The 20,745-nt window shown below is 42.5% G+C and overlaps 1 protein-coding gene across 2 annotated transcripts in view; it reads right to left on the bottom strand.

Annotated features, from left to right (window-relative positions):
* CROT (carnitine O-octanoyltransferase) overlaps nucleotides 1–20,745 on the bottom strand; it is a 498,400-nt gene that overhangs the window by 204,495 nt on the left and 273,160 nt on the right. For both annotated transcript variants that reach the window (XM_078663596.1, XM_078663597.1), the window contains exons 6-8: nucleotides 14,102–14,210; nucleotides 3,600–3,693; nucleotides 3,244–3,369 (exon numbers count right to left, since the gene is read on the bottom strand). In XM_078663596.1, the coding sequence (XP_078519722.1) occupies nucleotides 3,244–3,369; nucleotides 3,600–3,693; nucleotides 14,102–14,210 (329 nt within the window). The remainder of the gene's footprint in view (nucleotides 1–3,243; nucleotides 3,370–3,599; nucleotides 3,694–14,101; nucleotides 14,211–20,745) is intronic.

Here is a 20,745-nt window from a genome sequence, read left to right as displayed (position 1 = left end):
GCGACGATGCTCGCAGCGACGTGATGCGGTCCGCAAGCAAGCGGTGCGGCGTTCTCAACCAGCGACGACAGGCTCTGCGACGATACTCGCAGCAATGTTCGATTCTCCCGCACTGGTCTGGTGCGTCCCGCAAACGAAGGATGCGACGTCTCTGGCAGCGGCGTCAGGCGCTGCGACAATCTCGACCTCCGTAGCGGCGGGAAACTTCTCGCACTGTCGGGGATGCGCTCCGCAAGCGAGCGATGCGACACTTTTCAGTTTCAAAAGTCACTCAAGCTTAGTTTCAAGCTTCCCAGCACAGGTACAACTTCCAGAGGCCCCACAACTGGATCAAGCACTCTAGGAAGGACAGAACTCTCTCAGCAGAGTTCAGGGAAGCTGGGGGTAAAGTCCTTTTGTTCCTGGGACTTCAAAACAGGGAGCCAGCTCTACTCAGGCCCTTGGAGATTCCTTCAAGATAGGGGGCACAGCTCAGCAGCAACGTCCTTCCCCTCTCCTTGGCAGCAAAGCAACAGGTCAGTCCAGCAGAGCAACAGCAGGACAATCTTCCTTCTTCAGTTTCAGCTTTCTCCTTGGCAGAGGTTCCTTCTTGATTCCAGGATGATCTAATTTTCTGTTGTCAGGGGTCCTGTCAGGGGTCCTAAAGTCTTTGTTGTCTTGGTGCATGTGGGCCCTGAGCCCGGTCTGAACCAGTTCTGGGTGGTTCCTGAGTACTTTGTTTTGCTGGCTGCATCTTTCCTTTCAGAGTGAGGGGCAGGGTCTTCAGCCGCCCAGCAGGGGGGTGGAGCCAGCATTGTGGAAGGCAGGCACAGCCCTATTCAGCCCAGGTGCTAACTCCTCCCACCACTCCAGTTGCAAATGCAGTCATTCGGCCTAGTGCTGACTCATACAGCCTCCTGGGGAATCCCCCAGCCCCTGTCATTCTCAAACCAGACAGTCAATACACAAACAGGCCCAGACACACAGAAGGGTCAGACAAGAGAACAGCAACTTTCTAAAAGTGCTGTTCTCAAACACAGGATTTAAAAACAACCTTTCCTAAAAGATGTGTTATTAAATTCTGAGTTCAGGGATACTAGATACTTATGTCCTATCTTGTTCCTATGGGAAGAAATGCTGTTAACCACTGTAATCAGCATCCCCCATGTGAACCTATGGAGCAAGATAGCCTTACAGTAGTGAAAAATGAAAATGGCTGCTATTCACTACCAGAGCATGTCACCTGCACTAGTACATGCTCTACCTTTTACATACACTGCACCCTGCCCAGGGGGGTACCTTGGGCCTTCCATAGGGGTGACTGATGTGCACAAAAAGGGAAGGGTTAGGCCTGGTCAGTGGGGACACTGACCAGGAGGACATGGCAGTTCTAAACTGCACACAGGCACTGCAGTGTCAGGCCTGAGACATCTTTTTAGGGCTACTCCTGTGGGTGGCACAATCAGTGCTGCAGGCCCACTAGTAGCATTCGTCATCACCAGCCCTGGCACACCCAGTGCACTTTACTAGGGACTTCATGGTGATACAAATATGCCAAACATGTATATTCAATCAGAATAACAATTTACACAGAGAGCATATGCACTTTAGCACTGATCAGCAGTGGTAAAGTGTGCAGAGTCCTATTGCCAACAGCCACGGGTCAGGAAAAATAAGGGAGGAAGAAGCAAAAAGTTTGAGGATGACCCTGCAAGAAGGGCCAGTTCCAACAGCTCACTTTCCATGTCATCAACTACACGTCTTCAACCCTGTCTTAACACGGAATAAAATGAAGCCTTGGGACTATGGTATTGCAGTACTGCAACAGTTGTACTTTTCCAGGGCCATATCGGCATTTAGGTCCTGGTACTCTGTTTATCGCACAAATATTTTACCGGCTTGCACCAATCTCTATGATTGATAATCTCTAATTTGTCCTTGCACCCCGAGAGCTTTAATCAATGATTCTAAAAACCTTGCTTAAAATCCACTGCATCTTAGATATGTAATGATCGAAAAGTTTTACTCTTGAAACAATTATTACACAACCAGCCCTAAGCAGAACACCAAATATAGGAAGGTGAGAGGAGGGTTGAATGACCAAGGTGGCCCATTTATTTACTTTTGAGAACCCTTGCCCAGTGGCTTCTGGGAGACAGCCCCCATTCACTAAAACCTTAACAGAAAACTAAAGATCACACTTTCTGAACAACCAAGCACATACTGGCATCACCAAGCATCATGTACACAAGAGTACCAACCTTTCCTTAGGACACCCTAGTGCTGGCAGGACTCTGCCTCTGAACTCACAAGAATAGGTCCTTAGCAGTCTATCGCAGCTACTCTTAAATTCCAGGCTAGTTAGAAGGAGCAGTTCAAGCATGTATCCTAGAAATGTTGTGTGGGTTAGAAAACATAGTACTCCACAAAGCAAACACTAACACCTAATAAATCAATGTCTAACAAGTGCTTTTTTTTTTTAAGAACACATACTTAAATTCACAAACAACCAAATAGTAAAAAACTGCCTCCACCCTAAGACAAGCTAGAAGAGGGGAAGCCTCCTATCGCCTCTTTGATGTCGCAGCATTGAATGTCTTCGAGCAAGCTGACTAAATCAGAACAAACTAAGGAACTGGGCGCAACTCAGCAGGAAGGGGGGAAGGAGGGAATTGGAGCCACAGTTAAGTTATGGCCTTCCAGGCCCAAGGGGATACGATACAACATGTGGGGTCATTATCGGGTGTTGATGAGTAACTTTGAATGTTGTAATGTGCTTACCAAATTTAGTAAAATCTGTTAATTTTTTTTAAAATCTAAAGTCAGAACTCTTAACCCCCATTCCCCAAAACTATTAATAGGTGTCAGAAGGACAATCCCTTTCCTATGTGCTTAACGTGTTTAATGTATTTTTCCGAGTCTTAACATGTTAACTGTATTTGTCAGACTTCAAAATGTAAAACCCCCCTTCGTGGTGCATTCTTCACAGAGTTAAGAATGTAAAACCCCTTACTACTGCATCTGTCGGAGTATTCACACTGTAAAACACTTTTTTAAAGTATTTTTTAATGGATGTTTACCAATTAAAGCAGATTATTGCTCTGACATGGGGCCTGCATCAACAATGCCTCAATCTGCCAAAACCTCTCTCTATACTTCTTATAAACCTACCTCTTTTTTGTGGTACGTGCCCTCTGACAGAGTTGTGCTGTGAAGCCAGGCATAATAATTAATATTTGAAAGAAATTCTCAATTTTCTCTCACCTTACTATAGTCTTCACTTGTTCCATGAGGACTGGAGTCATCCAAAGAGACCACGAACAGACTTCTCTGGATGCTTTCTAATATGGTCAGATTCTTTGGATCCAGGCTGATTAAATATTCCCGGATCTAAAAGAGATTGAAAGAATATGAGAACACAGTTCAGCATTTGACAGAAAATAATGAGGGCAAACAAGATAGAGCAACTAATTCTTTTAATCATTTGAACGGTAGAACATGTTTGGAAGCAAGGCCTTCATCCCATTTTAAATTTCTCCAAAAATGCCAGAAGAGTATTAGAGAGAAGTTGTTTGTGAGAAACATATTATCATAAAGAACGGTCATAATATCATTCTAACCTCAGCCCAGCGGGTTCTCTCTTCTGTTGTCAGGGCTCCCACTCCTGGTCCAAGAGGCTCACTGTGGCACTTCTTATGGATATAACCAAGTTGCCTAACAAAAGATACACACGTTCAGAGTTAATACCATTACATTTATGTTGCAAAAAGAGAAGTGAAGCCAGTAAGGACATTGATTGGGAGAATATGAAAAAGAACAGCTATATCTGAATACATTTACAACCTCGTTACAAGGTAACTCTGACAAGGAACTCAGTGTTTGAGCCTAATTTCAATTCACGGATTCTGTGCAATTTATACTCTGCCATAGGTTTTTGCCTCTGCAAAATTCTCCAGGTAACAACTTATGGAATGTGCCTAGACAAAACACTGCATAGAGATTAACATTATACAGGGATATCAGACACAAGTAGTCTGTTACTGCAACATATTTGCCCGATTCATAGAGGAAACTCAGAATCGAAAACCAGGCTTGCTATCTTCTTCTAGCAGTATTTCTTCCCAGATGGTTTTTGAACCAGAGTAACTTGAAATGAGACCCTAAGAATCGCCCATGAAGTTACGGCTGAATGAATAACTACTGTTGCTGTAAACATGCTGAGCAACACTTTCCTTTAATAGACAGATCACAAGTACCAATTGATTTCTATTGGTTGTTGCTGTTAAGACCCAGTGAAAACTTTTGTGAGTTGAATTTTGTTCATAATAAATTCTCTGATTTGTGCAAAGTACTATCTCACATGCAAACTAATTTTCAAGATGTTTAGATCAGTGGATTTTAGTGCATTTTGAAAAACACAAAAACTCGAAAAGCCTACTAACCGATAATAACAAATATAGGAATTGGGCCATCATTGCAAGGATATTTAATTGTTGGGCCAATACTTAAAAAGGCCCAGGAGGCAGAGATGCTAAAGTCAAAAAACCACAACATTGCTATCTTCCCAAACTATACCCGGAAAGTGCAGTCGCAGAGTAAGTCATTTATGGAACTTAAACAAAAACTCAGATCCATGGATTTATCGTATATGCTACTGTTCCCGGAGCTCAGGGTGGTGGCGCATGGAAAAACTCACTTCTCTTGGAGACCGGAGGAGGCTTGGGCCTGGATCAAGCAGATGAACAAGGTGCACCGAGAAGCATGTGGCATACAGAGAACTTGTCGTAGAGAGCGCATGGGTCAGCGGAGGATGACAAACTGGACTATTTCTCCAGAACAGTCTGCGACGGAGGACACTGTCGTAGCAAGAATTGAAGTACAGGAGGATGGCACATTAGCGGAGGTATTGATGGAAGGTGATGACCTGGTTCCTATACAGAACAGTGGAGAGGAGGAAGAGGTGCAGAATCCGTCGGGGTCTGGTGATCCCCCAGTCGAGTGATATTATTGCATTGATCCAGCTCTGATGACCTGGCCTTGGTCCTGGTTTGGGAGTACGCCAGGAGAGGTGATGTGGAAAAGAGTGCAGGGCGGCCACATGGGACTTTGATGCGACAGCTACTGGGTGTATACGATTATAACGGCTGTTGTGTGTAACAGAGTGCTGATGTTTGATTTTTTATGCAGCCACCTACGGATTGGTTACCTCAGGGTATAGTTAGGGCAGCTGGAGCGACACCTGGAGATGACACATGCCCCTTTAGGGGTGGGGGAAAGCACTGTTTGAACTCGTTCCTCCACTGGGAGAGGTTCATTTTAGTCTAGCGTTTTTCCCTGCAGACTTGGACCGGATGTGGCAGGGTTGGCTGAGCCCCCCTCAGCTAGTCATCCAGATTGAAAAAAAGCTGTTCTTTATCTTGTATAATCAGATTTTTTTTAGCACAACTAAAAGCTTCACTGGATAGCTTTTATGACAAAGCATGTTTTAGCAGCATATGGAGTAAATTGTATAATTTAAGATCTGGAAAACTTAGTGCACACTGTTGCTTTATTTTACTGATAGGCAATAATATTACAACAATTCAACCTTGGATATTCTATCAATCCAAAAAGTATTAAACGGCTCCATACAATACCTTCTGATTAGACATCTGCAGCAGGGTGATGCGACCATTCACACTAATTTACAAGGCATGAATTAATGAGACCGACCCATCCAACTGCCCTTTCCAGTAACAAAGACCATTCACCTTGTTCAATGCTTCTAAAAAGCGGTGGGTAAATGAAAGAAAGATGGATAAAGAAGGTTGTATGAGAGTAGACAGAGAAATTGGGGAAAGGGTTAAAGAAGAACAAGAAATGTATAAAGATGTGGAAAGAAGGAAAAATAGGTTGTACAGTATATAGGCAGGAAGTTAAGAAAGAGAAACAAGCGAATGAAGAACCTCAAGGGAGATAAGGAAGAGGGTAAGCGGAAGGAGTGAAGAAAGAGTCTACAATGAAGTTAAGAGATTAGGGTTGAAAGGAGGGAATGTATAAAGCAATCAATAAACCATGCAAGGAATGGGAGGGAAACCGGAGAGAAGAGCGGGGTTTCCACCTCTCTTCATGTCAGTAGGGCACCATGTTTCCATCCTTTGCTTTCGTTTCGAAACCTATTGTGCCTTGAAGTTAGAGTTCAAACTTATTTCGATTCAGCCAAATGGACTAACATACCTAATAACTATGATTAGTAACAGAAAGGCACACAATGGAAACAATGTCCAGATGACATGGAGCAAGCTGGTAGCTCCGCAAGGGTAAGCAGTTGTTATTGGAGGTGAGGTCTAGCAAATCTTTAAACAATTCGAGAACTTCCCACCACCATTTTCCAAAACAGTGAGGCACTCCAAATATTGGGGGCGGGTGGGTACACTGGAATGTTTTGTCTGTGTCACCAACATTACATGCTTTGATCTCCCTTGAGCCTCACTGTGCTCTTGATCACCTTTTTCCACTTTTCAACCCTCAATCTAAAAAAAGTGAGGTGCTCCTTGGCTGTTCGCTGGTAGGCCCTTCTGCTGAGGTTACTCTCGATGTGCTTGAATCCACTGATGAGATTTCTGAAAAGAGGATAAACTGCTTATGGGATCTTCCCTGGTACTGTTTTAAGGCTTATGTGTTTTCTAATTTATCATAAAAATGGTTTTCCTATTAGAGTATGTGTTTTTATGAGGAGATCTTTAGTAAACCTTTTCTAAATTTCTTTGTGTTTTGGGATTTCTAACAAGGATAGTTCCATTAACATTTTCGTGCTGTGACATCCTGCTCAGTCAGCAGATATCACTAATCAATGCCTTGAACACTTCGTTCGTTAAAATTAAGAGTATTGTTTTGGCTTGAAGAATATATTCAATGAGAATGTCTGTATGTAGGGCAGCAACCACATACTTCATCTTGAGCCAGGTCAAGCAATCTGCTTCAGTCTTTCTAGTAACATTCCCTACCACATGACCCCTGTTTAAGAGATGGGTTCCTGGGTAGTACACCACCATATTCTTCTGAAACGGAGCTCTTGCACTTGCTTGTCATAGGATCATCTGGAATCTTTATCCAAACATTTCTTCACAGGGTAATGGACTCAGTATGAGTGTCTAAGTACATAAGGGCTATTGCTAATGCTTGTTTGGAAAGAATACTCTTGCGGGATGGTGACTGCTCTTCCAAGGGAATCAGTATGGATAAGGTCCTGTAAGGACGTGAGAGAAGGGACAGAAGACTAAATGTATACAGAAAAGGTTTCCTTGCAGGCCATTTTCTGGTTTGTTAGTGCATCCAAAATGTGCTTCCTGTGCGTTCCTTTTGCAATCTGAACTGATATTAACGCTGTCGCACTGAGCTCTTATCCTCATCTGAACTCAAATGGAAATGGAGAAACTGCTGCTGAGTAAAAATATTTAACTGTATCGTAATTAAGTATCAAACCTGGATATACTCCTTTCACCATAAAACCCCTGCCTTACATCTCATGTGCTTAATCAATGTATACATATCAAGGTTTTCTTTTATTCCTGACACCATAATAATTGACTGACTGAATCTCTCTCTATCTCTCTCTCCCTCTCTCGATTGTCCATCAGCATGCATTTGTGCATCAACCACCACACCCCTGCGTTCACCCCCACCCCGCCAAAAGAAGGGAGTGGGAGGCTATAATGGGTTAAAATATCTTTGAACGCAAATTGAATCTCTCCTGTCTCCTATTTAGTTGCTTCAAAAGGTCTAAGTTCCTGTGTGTACCGTCTACACAGTGCGTTTTGATCCCCCCTCTCTCCCGTCAGACCAGACATTCACAGGTTCTTCCTCAGGATAAGGGAGGATCTAACCGTGCAAAAGGAAGAAAGGGGTGTTTTAGGATTGCAATGCTCCATTGGTCCAAAAAAAGATACCAGATCCCGATGTATGGCCAACATATCTTAATCTCCGGCAACGGAATAGGTTCTGTCACAGTATTCAAAGTACATAAGGATGATCTGTGAATGAATGTTGGCAACATCTGTTTGTAGAAAACTAAATCACACATTAGTTGTTAGCAGGCTGGTTTATGTTTAAGAAGTGCTCTGTAAAAAAGAGAAGTTTATTATGAGCTGATACACTATTTTTCAGTACTATGAGATGGATTGTCATGATTAGGATGTAGTTTTAGTCTATTTACGGACACTCAGATTTCCATTGTTTGAGTCAATCGGGTTGCTTCTGAAGCAAAAGTATAGAAGTTGTGCTGATTTTCATTTTCTTAGGTCAATCAGAATTCTAAAACTAAAAACAGCATGAATTGAACTACAAGCTACATGTTATGTATACGTGATTTACCTGCCTTTTTTTTCTTCTGTTTTTATAACTAACATTGCTTAATGTAAAGCGCTTAGATATCCGCAAGGATCTTGTTCGCGCTCTATAAAACCTTCAAAATAAATAAATAAAATCTTTCTAGTTGCTTCATTTGGCACTCAGTGTAAATTTTCTTTTACTAAACCTATATTTCACTTTATGAACTGTTAAATGTAATTATTTGATTTTGAAACATTAGAAATATATGTTCTAGCAGCACTATCCCTCCCAAATAAAAGGGACCAATATGATCTTGAAAGAGAGCCACTAGAATAAAAATTAGTTTAACAAAGATATCATGTTTGAAAGACTTCATGTTGATTTTTGCATTTTACAAAACACACATTTTTGTCCTCGTACCATGTAAAGCTTGTTAGTTATAATGCATTCAGAGTGGCAACCATACACCACTGTTTGGAGTATGGATTCTTGGCAGAGCCCTAATGTCCATGTGGATATGAGCAAGTCTATGGTATTGGGCTTTAAACAGCAAATGGGAGAGACGGATTCAGTTTAGCATGGTCATTAATTCGCTGCCTAGACCGTGACGCCATCAATTATCATGCAAACAGAAACACCTGCAGGAGCCTAAAATGTCATATGAGACTTCTGAATTGTCTACATTCAGCAGTGGGATAAGGTAAAGAAAGGATGAGAAGTGCGTGTGTATTTAGCAGTCAAAACTACATTTCAGAAGGTAATTCTAACTGTTATGTAGGGGTCATAGAAATCCCGGCCACATTGTCGAAATGCATCTTTACTCGGATAAGTAATGTAAAAATGTGCATTAAATCCAGCGTTTAATAACGGATTTCATTGATTGTGTTAGTGTCAGTTAATGTCCAAGGAAGAAGAAATAAAACAGAAAGTACTGCAGTTTCACACAATACAAACAAGCATTTACAATGCACCGGTCTCGCCTTTGCAAAAGTTAGAGCTATTTGAATTGTAAATGACAATATTTTTATTTATGTGTTGGTTTTGAAAACAGACAAATAAATGGCATTGTCATTTACAATGCCAATAGCTTAATCTCTTGCAAATGCGAGACCTATTGCATTTGCACCCCCACACACACTCACAGAGCCAAACACACACAGAGCCAAACACACACACACAGCCACACACACACACACACAGCCACATGCGCACAGAGCCACACACACAGAGCCCCCCCCACACACACACACAGAGCCCCACACACACACAGAGCCACACACACACATACATACACACCGCCACACACACACACACACACACACACAGAGCCACGCACACAGAGCCACACACACAAACCACAACACGCTGCTTTTAGGACCTAATTCAGGGCGCAAAATAGATTGTGGTATAGGTAAGACTAAGAAATTAGCCTATATATGTTTACAATAGTTTTGAATCTAGTTACGACGTTTGCGCACTGCCCAGTGATTCTGTGCAAATTAGTTAATATCCCGCGCCACAGGCAATATGGCAGTAGGCAACCTCCTTAACGCAGCAGGATGTGGCAAAATGAGCAGAGCTGCTGAGCAAGAAGCAGTTAGAGTCACGGCGTTCGCTCACCGCCGGGTGATACTGCGCTGGAGGGAGATTCTGCGGAGAAGATGCATTTTGCCTGCAGAGGAACACATGCCTTGTCTGCATTTCCATTGCTCCTTCTCCTGCCTCAAGTTATGAGCTTCTCAGATCAGTCAGGCTTTAACAGTAGAATATTACAATCAACTTGATTCATTTTTGTGAGGTGTCTTACTGTTTAATTAGTTGCATTGGAGCATTTTTTTTGTGTTTAACTTGTAATTCCAGTTTTTAATATTTTAAAATGTACAGTTGTCAATAGGAAATTCTCAAATCTAATAATCACGGACCTGTGATCTGAGAGTCTCTCTTGTACCACATTAGAAAGCTGCGTGGGAGTGAGGTGAGTGATGGCTTGTGGTGAGTATTAGCTGTGTGGCAGCGATGTGAGTTTTGATTGCATGGCAGTGAGGCGAGGGTGGCTGTGTGTAAGTGAGGTGCGTGGTGACTGCAATATAAAGTGTGGTGAGTGGTGTCGGCGAGCCAGTGAGATGAGCGATATGTGTGTGTGCAGATGTGGTGAGTGAAGCCTCTGTGGTGGTAAGATAAGTAAGGACTCTGGGGCGGTGAGGTGATTGAGGGCTGCATGGCAGGGATGCGAGTGGTAGCTCCGAATGAGTGAGCCTAGATAGCTGTGGGACAGTTTTTTATTGTTGCAGTTTTATATTGCGCAAACTCGATATCAGAGCGCTTTACAGGGGCACCAGTTGCATTACAGACGTACACATTAATATTTTTTACGCGAGGGGAGCGATTATGTGTTAAGTGAATTGCCCAGAGTCATTGGATGCTTGAGCCTCTGCCAGACTCGAACCATATTTCCCAGCTTCAAAGTCGGCCGCTCTAGCCGTTAAGCCACATCTGTAACCAGTGGCTACATGGCAGTGAGGAGAATAGTGACTGTCAGTGTGATGATTGGGGATTGAGTGGCTGTGATGTGAATGCAGCAGGGGTAGTGAGGTGAATGGTGGCTGTATGTCAGATAGGTGAATGGTGGCTGTGTGTCAGTGAGGTGAGTGGTGATTGAGTGGCTTTGAGGTGAGTGCTGCGGGGGCGGTGAAGTGATTGGTGCTCGAGAAGCGGCTGTGTGACAGTTAGTGGCGGCCGGGCAGTGCTCACCTGTGCACGGAGCTCCGCATCTGCTTCGCAGTGGCTGCTGGGCCTTAGCATTCCGCATCAAGGGGTACATCATGCCGTGGGAACACTGCGTGCCGGGGTCAGAGGCATAGCCAAAGGTCATGAAGTGGGAGGCCTCGAGCCCTGCTCTAGCTGTCAGCAATAGACTGCATCAAGACGCTGTTCTGACAATATAATTGCCATCCATGGGCCAAAGAGAGCGGTATTAGGGGGGCCTCTGCCAATACGATCATGAAAAATGCGAGGCATGGAGCTGCGGGCTGACACACATAGCACTGGGAACAAATCACCGGTTAGCGAGCGTCTGCACAGACTTTATATGCAGCGATATGATTACAAAGAGGGGGGGGGGGAGGGGCGCCGACCGCAGGCTAAGTTTCACGGCGCTCGCAGCTCTTGACCAATAGAACAGCATCCGCTACGTCGGCATTAATAGCAATGGGCTTTCGTGGCGGGGGCAGCGGACTACAGTTCAAAATACCCGCAATGGTTCTGGCATCAAACTAATACACGTGAGCGCCTCAACATGTGGTAACGGGAAGCAAAGTCCCGTAGCAGCAGCGCTTCACCCACCAATCTCGGGGTAACCATACTCACTGTATCGAGGAGCTCCAACCACCGGGCAGGGTCTTAAAAAAATAGGCGCAGGCACGGAAGGGTGGCCGCATCCAGTGATATCACACTGGCGCGGTGCGGTCATCCGTCTTTAAAGCATTACAGCATATCAGCCAGCTTTACAGCATATCAAGTCCCCCTCCCAAATGCGCAAAGGACTCACTTTCCCTACAGCACGCGCCTATAAAAGGTGACCTGAGGACGGCACGTGCCTGTTAAAGGTGACCCGTGGAAGCGGACGGCCGCACTCTGGCCTTGGCCCCCGCTCGCATGCGGCCGGTAATTGCGTGAATAAGTGAGCCATTGAGAAGCTCTTAATCTGGGACGGGCCCGATGTTCACTCGTGCTGCGCTAATGTTGCGTAACGCTGGGCCTTGCTGGGCATTGAGCAGACAACTCATGCGGGGCTCCGGACAGCAGCCTAGCCAGGGTGCCATGGACCCCAAAGGAAGGCAACAACAATCTGGGCTAATTGGGCCTCTGAGCCCCGGCGTCACTGCACCTGCTGCACCAATGGAAGCCACGCCGCACATACCTGCATGCCCTGAAAGGCGGCGATAAAGAGACCATGTGTGCCAGCAGCCCCAAGTCGGTTTGTTGCACAGTGTGCTGCGTATTGTGCAGTAAGAAGTCAATCTATAGTCAACTAAGTATATAATGCAAATGAGGGCCATTAACAAGGGACATCATACCCATCACTATTGCATAGCGTGCAGTGGCACTGGGGCTCACAGGAGCGCCACAAATATAGCCATCTACCACCAAACCCGGGACTAGGACCATTTTTCCTCTATTACATTTTGGTCCATGGCCGCTGTAACGCCCGTTACTTAGAGCGTAGAAACGGGGCGCCATGAAAAAACAAGCTACAATTGCCAAAAGTGCACACCGTGACGTATCCACAAGCTCAAAGCAGCAAAATGCACAGCTGGCGGGAGTCAACACGGTTTGCTGCAGCCTTAGTGCGCGGCTTCTCAGCACCTGCATTTAATCAAACTATAACGTGGCTAGCAAACCGGGGAAAGAATTTGGAATAGCAGACGCGTTCAGAGCACCGGGGATATGGGTCGTTAGAAACACATGTACATGCTGTCCCCTTCCCAAAAATAAACCCAATATCGACAAAGATGCCGGGGATGGAAAGCTCGTCTTTCCAGGAAAAATTTGTTTTAATTCAAAGTCCTACTGTCCAACAATTGTTTTAGTTTAACGAGTGGGCTAAGCACGTCGTCTTTAGTAGTGCCAGTGGTTTATGACTTTAAATGAACCCATGTCCAGGTTACCTTACTCGCAGACTCCACCAGCACACTGGAATCTTTCCTACCATATTACTAAATGCGGCTCGAAGGACATCAGCCACCACCATGTTGCCTACGGTATCACAACCACATGAAGCGCTATGCCGTCAGTGCGCCTCAAGAGGGTCCAATTATAAAACACCACGGTATGGCCACAGACTGCCCCGATGTCATGTCGGGAGCTACGCCTCACGGAGTCCGCAGACTTCAGAGTGCGTAGAAGTTAAACAAGAAAAACGAACACTCACCAATGCTCCCGATCGAACTCGCCCGCCCCAGCTCCATGAAAAAATGGCGGCTGCAAACATAGTGACAAAAAAAATAAGACAACACCCACAATGGCCCACCGCCGCAATGACGTTCTAAAAGGGGCGGGATGAGTAAAAATCGCCGGAATGCCCACGAATCTGCTCCGGCACTGACGGACAGATCTCTCTTCCAATGGCTAGCCTCCATTTATGGAGCTAGCCAATGGAAGAGCAGGCGGGATAAAGCCCCCGTACTGTTGTAACCTAAGATTTCGCCTGCGTGAACGCTGCTGCGCAGTGGACGCCAGGCGAAACCTAAAAAGCAGGGGCTGTTTCCCGAAAAAAGGTTGGATTAAAATGGCTGATAAGGCACATTTAAAAGTTTTGAATGAGTTATTTGAACCTCCCCAGGACTCTTCCAAAGTAGTCACTGAAAATAAAGTGCAACGTCAAGTTATTAAAGTGAAAGCTAGTATAATTATCCTTATATACATTTAAAATGCATTAATTCGTGAAAAGTTGCATTTTAAGAATTCCACAGGGACAGGCCACAGCATGCTGAATCATTACACATCAGAAGGCAGAATTTGCGCATTCTATCATAATAATGATTTATATATTTCATATAAAATGTGTACAAATTAATAATATATGAGGGTGCAGCTCTAACGCAGCTGATGAAAGTACCTTTAAAAAATATAGTCATGTTTAAATAAGCCAGTAGCAGTTTGAAAGCCCCCGCCCCCACCACCACAGTGTGCTTCTGGTCATTTCTATGCAGTCCCATGTCCCAATGTGCTTTTAGGAGGGCCATGCCACCGCAGTGAATATTCACGTAAATGTACAGCCAGAACATTCATGACAAAGAACAGCTTGAATAACCTGCGGAGCTCTGGCGGAGTGAGGATGGATCCTTCATGCAGGGCATCAAAGGTGAACTGCCGCCCCCTGCACATGACCACCAGATGTGATGGGCTGCTTCCTTCCCGCTCTGCAAAGAGATTGTGGAAAAGTCATCAAACCAAAGTACCATCTTGCAATTTACAGAATTTCTTGCAGTGTTTACAGTTCAATATCCGAGCCTAATGCAGCCCAGCATAAGCCATCAGAATACACAAAATAAAACCAAATTAAATACAAATGCATTAAATCAGTAAAAACAATGTATAAAACTGTTTATAGGATATACAAACCAAAAGTAGATAAGATTGTGGATGTGGCCTAACAAGGCAAGATAGTGAACAGGTCTCTATCTAGGGCTTCAGCCAGAAATCCCAGATTGATCTTCATGACCATGCTGCTTCACTGTTCAAGCTATCCCAGGGGCACCAATGTGCATCTGAAACAGTCCTGAACCAAACTATTGTTTTCTGTGGGGTGCCGCCATTTCCCTGTGCATGAGGGTCACCTCCTCCTTCATTGAGGTCATCCTTCTCTTCATTGAGGTCACCTGCAGCAGAGACGGGCAGAGAGAACAGACACTGCAGCAAAGAAAAGTTGGGGGTAACGGGAGCAAATTAAGAAAAGGTCACTTGTCCTTGGCAATGGGAGAACCCATCACTTGTACAGAACTTTGAATTCTGGCAGAACAAGCTGAAAGAATCATTCTTTGTATGGAAATAATTCCGTTTATTTCTTCTGTGTGTTTTTTAAACGGTACTTGACTCTTTCTAAGATTCAGAGTCATTCAGAACAGAGACAAATCATGACAAGCGCAAAAATGTTTATCTCTCTGTCGTCTGGGAGAAAAAAATTCAATTGGCAAAGGCCATTGCAGATTGAGGTTTTTCTCCCGGACGAAAGAGAGACAAAAATTATACAGCGATTCGAATGGAAGCTCTACACAGGAACCCGATTCCTTTCTCGAGGACTAAATATTTTTGCGCGCTACGCCCTGATGAACCCCCAGGCAGAAATAGCCAATGTGAGGGGGCGAAACACATGTTGGCTGTAACATGCTTTTATTTTCATGATTGGTCTCTGTTCTGAATGACTCTGAATCTTGGAAAGAGTCCAGCACAGTTTAAAAAACCCACAGAAGAAATCAATGGAATTATTTCTATACAAAGAATGAATCTTTCCACTTGTTCTGACACAATTCAAAGCAGAAAAGAGTTGTCGGTGGAGGGCAGCTTTGGTGTGTGTGTGTGGCAACAGTATGTCTGCATGCACACTTTAATCAATTGTATGTAGAATCCAGAACAGCAATGACCTGCCACATGTGAGAGGTGGTCTCAGCAGAGATCAGTGGATGGATGCCAGAGATAGGATGTTTTTTATTTTATTTATTTGAGTTTTATATTGCGCTGCTAGACCCGAAGGTATAAGAGCGCTTTACATGAGGTTCCACATTGTTACAAAGTTACATCAGTTACAAGTTACAATCATTGCTAGAAAACATTTAAAGAGCAAGGAAGACTAGATAAAAGTAGCGAAGAAGGGCAAGGAAAAAGGGCAGGAGGGAGATACGGCGGAGAGATGAAGGAAAGTCTGCCCAAAGTCCGGCTGGGTAGGTGACGGCTGAGGGGGAAGTCCAAAGCCCATCTCCTCTATAGCTATCAAGGTAGCTCCACCGGGCATTGGCCAAAATGCAAGGTCTCAATGATCAGGTAGCCTAGCCAAAAGAAATGTCAAAACACCTGCCAGAAAGAGAGAAGCCAGCTGCAGCCCAGCATTTGTTAGAGATACTATGGATATCGAAGGTAGAAGGATTATTATATAATCCTGAATAACAACTCCTTGCTACCTTCGATATCGAATCATTATACACGAACATACCCCAGGATGAAGCTTTGGGAGTGATGGAATATGTCCTGGACTTGCAAGATCGTCCTCATCAAGTTCCAAATAAATTTAATAGCACTGGCCAAACTTTGTTTAAAGAACAATTTCTTTAGTTTTAAAGACAACCTCTACCTTCAAATTTCTGAAGTGGCTATGGGGTGCATTTTGTTGCCGGAAATAGCCAATTTAGTCATGTCTCAATTTGAACAGAAGTGGATATATAGCGACACCAACCAATTTAAAAATCATGTGGAATTTTGGTGACACTATATAGACGACATTTTCATGATTTGGAACGGGGACGAAACACAGTTAACAGAGTTTCATAATTGGCTTAACTATCGTACTCAAGAATTTAATTTTACAGTTTCGAGTGACCAAAATAAAATTTATTTTTTGGATGTCTATGTCCAACATGAGGGAGGTCAACTACTAGTTAGTCTGTAAACTAAACCCACAGACCGAAATACATTGCTACACTTCACAAGCAGCCATCCTCGTACCCTAAAAAAAAATTGCCTTACGGCCAATTCCTCCGGGTGATGAGGAATTGTAGTAACAAGGAAGATTACTTTTTCCATGCAGAAAAACTAAAAAGAAAACTTGTGACTCGGGGTTACCCAAAAAGATTAGTGAAAGTGGCCCTCAAAAGGGCCTGGTATACTCCGAGGGAGACGTTATTGGGACCAAAAACACAAGAAAAGAACACACCACTTACATGTGTACTTACGTATGACCCACGAGCCAACAGAGTCAAAAAGTTGATTCAGAAAAATTAGAAATTGGTAGAAAACTTAGGAATACCAAAACCTCTCTTCGCCTTCAAAAACGGTAAAAATATTCGTCAACTACTAGTAAGAGCGGCCACCAAAACAGAGCCCCCACCAAGAAATATTAGAGATCTTTTTAAGTTGCCACTTATAGTTGGGCATTTTCGTTGTCACAACTGTTTGGCATGTGGATTGACAAAAGATTAAAAAGAAATAGAAATAAATTGCAAAATCCACTATCAGAAGTCATTCTCTAACTGCAACTCAAAGAACACAATATATTGTATTAAGTGCCCTTGTAACAAGTTTTATATAGGCCAGACCATCCAAGCCATTAAAAACCGAATTCTACAACATAAATCAAGGGTAAAATGTAAAACACCAGGGGCCCCTTTGGTGAATCACTATCAAATGAACAATCACTCAGAAAAAGACATAGAGTGGTCAGTACTGTGTACAGTGGCGAATATAAGTAAAGATGAGGCAGAGATGAAACTGAACCGACTAGAAGCGAGACTTATTGAGTAATACCTTACAGCAAGGACAGGTCTCAATGATCGAGATGAAATTTGGGCTCTATTACAATAAGTGTTCTGCTTATTCGTCGTATGTCCCTTATTCTTACATGCATTATTCGTATGGTTAATGTCCAATATCATTAAAAGTTGAAAAGATTGTGAGAGGTGTAGGCATAACACGGGGTTATAAGGTTGTGTATTGGCTATATGTTGATTTATTTTACGCTGATCTTTCTTCCCACTATTTATTGTTTCTGTTTCTTATTGTTATTTGTTCCTCTTTTATTAGTTCTGAGGACCTTCTCGCTCTAAGTATCTTTATATAATGAGGAGTGGGACATTGCAGGTATTTGATGTTTAGATGCGGAATAGTCCTCTTTCTATTTCGGTAATTAGATCGGCTTCAGGAAAGGGTTCCACTTATAGTCCTGCGTTGGTGTCTTTTTGGAAATATCGCGGTATGTGCGCCTGGAATTTCACCAGAGATCGTAATGGCGGACACGGAGTACATGTGGATCTAATGTAGACCAAAGGTAAATCTGCCCCCCTTATGGAGTCTATTAGATATATACATTCGCTATGAATGTTCTCTCGGGAGTTATAATAGATTGTAATTTTGATGCATATTTACTTTCAGGATTCCTGTAATTCAATTTTGCTACACCGGTCAAAACGAGTCGGTGAAAGTTCGAGCCCCCATTCTATTAACTGAGGGTAAGCCCAAAAGAGAACTTACCGTAATAGATAGATAGATTATGTGTATCTATATATTTGTTGCAACTTAGGCGTTTGGTTTTTTATTTATTTTTCAGTATCTGCAAGTGATGTAAGCTGGCAATATTAGAGACCCTGACTCCGAGAGAGTATGCAGGAGTACGATATGATGGTATGCAATTTAAAAAGCTGCCCTAAAGCTTTATTTGTGACCTCCTCTTAGCTCGACATTTGTTTAGTTAGTTAGTGAGTATACAGGGATTAATGCCGCCTCTTGGATAATTATATTCTTAGATTCGTTTTTCCTTTTTCTCTTTTATCAGTTAAGAGTACCGCTACCCTCACATACAAGTAGAGGTGTTAAAACGGTAAACGTCACTATGCCTCTGCACCTCGAGGAATTAGACATATCTATGATGATGACTTACGCTTTGTTGAATATTTGAAGACGTAGAGTTGAGTGTATATAATCAGAATGATATCCCCAATATGTGTAAATTCCATTATGTATATATATATAAATATGTTGTATTTGATTTCCTAGGCATAACCTTGATTGCTCTAAGTCCTGATGAGGCCTGAAATCTTGAAAGGCTGAAACGCGTCGAAATTTGGTGAAGGCACCGTTATAAATTTCTGAAAAATATAAAATGAACTAAAAGGAGTACAAAAATAATAGAGGTTAAAAGGATTATACCTCGTTTGCTCCCATTTCGTTTTGCGGTGACCTGTTTACAAGGAATGTCTTTGTAGAATTGATTGAGAAAGCATCCTTTTGATATAATTTAAGGGCATACAACCCTGAAAAAGGTTCAAGGATATTTTTGCTTGTCTGTTTATAAATATGTTTGTTTGTATATTGTATATATATATATATATATATATATATATATATATATATATATATTCACTGAAAAAACCATAGGTTATAGACCATATATAGTTAGGAATTAGCATTTACAAAACCTTGAAAATTCACTGAAAAAACCATAGGTTATAGACCATATATAGTTAGGAATTAGCATTTAAAAAACCTTATTTTACTCACACAAAACCATTGAAATTCCATATATAGTTAGTTGCACTAACTATATATCGCGCACCCGCAATCCACTGCTGATCATGTCACATATTACATCATTCATGACATGGTCAGTGACATCACTGATGACATCTCAAATGACATCACTGATGAGATCACTGATGACATCTCATTTGACATCAATGACCACATCACTGATGATATCATTCATGTGACAATACAATGCATCTCCTCACATTTTAATATAACCTCTGTTTCACCCAGTGTTAAATACAGAGTATAATTTTTGAAACCATTGACACACCAATACTAGTTACTACATACGTACTCACTGATTCCTACGTCTACACACACATTCACTCATTCACCCATACAATCATTCATACATACAATCACTCATCTTTACAACACTATCATATGCACTCATACACCTATACAGACACTCACACTCTGCCACTCATCCATGGAGTTACTCACACACCTAGTCAGTCCTGTAAAGAATCAATCACACTTCCATTTTCTTGTCTATACAGTTAAACATAGAGCACCTTACATTTTCAAACATATACTAACACATACTTACTTTCTTATACAATCATTGATACAAGTACACATTGATCTGCACAGAGTCACACACCTCCCAGCCAGCCACACACACACTCAGTCTCCCATACAAATACTTGGACAATCAATCAATAACCCATATAGTTAATCATATAGCTACTGATCAACACATGCAGCAGTTTACAGAACAACAGACATAATGATGCACAAATTAAGACAGTTTAGTCACTAACCCATGCACTCAGTGAGACACATTTAATCACTCACTCATACATTCAGTCATGCACCTACTAAATCCTTCGTCCAGACACTTATACATCTACTCATTCTTCAATATGTAAAACATATTTAAACTTTACAGAAACACACAGTCACTGGATGATGTCATCAGTGATCTCATCAGTGATGTCATTTGAGATGTCATCAGTGATGTCATCAGTGATGTCACTGACCATGTCATGAATGATGTAATATGTGACATGATCAGCAGTGGATTGCGGGTGCGCGATATATAGTTAGTGCAACTAACTATATATGGAATTTCAATGGTTTTGTGTGAGTAAAATAAGGTTTTTTAAATGCTAATTCCTAACTATATATGGTCTATAACCTATGGTTTTTTCAGTGAATTTTCAAGGTTTTGTAAATGCTAATTCCTAACTATATATGGTCTATAACCTATGGTTTTTTCAGTGAATTTCAATGGTTTTTTAATAGCAAATATCATAAGCTGTCGAATGTCAAGTACGTGGTAAGTGAAAACATTTTCGTGTTTATGCACACTGATCTGCTTTGAATGGTGCCCCCCCCACCCCCTCATTTCTATTAGGAGTACTCTCTCTTTGCACATAGTGAAGGGTAGTTAACGCAGGCCTTTGCCCCCGTTGTAATACGTCGTGCCTGCTTCTCTCTCCATTTGATTGATTGTTATCCAAGTATTTACTGTTTTAGAATTGGTTCTCTTTGGTTCATTCTCTATTTACAAACAAACACAGAGTCGCAATACTCTGTTTAGTCTTCGCAGATAACGAAAAATCGTGTAATAAAAAAAGAAAAGGAATCGAGCAAAATCAGTAGGCCACTAATGGGATCTCTTTTTGACCTCGCTAAAATAGAAACATTAGGAACAACCCC

The sequence above is a fragment of the Lissotriton helveticus genome, chromosome 10, assembly GCF_964261635.1.
Source record: "Lissotriton helveticus chromosome 10, aLisHel1.1, whole genome shotgun sequence".
NCBI lineage: Eukaryota > Metazoa > Chordata > Amphibia > Caudata > Salamandridae > Lissotriton > Lissotriton helveticus.
The sequence above is the reverse complement of the archived record's forward strand: the minus strand, read 5'-3'. Positions and strand labels throughout refer to the sequence as shown.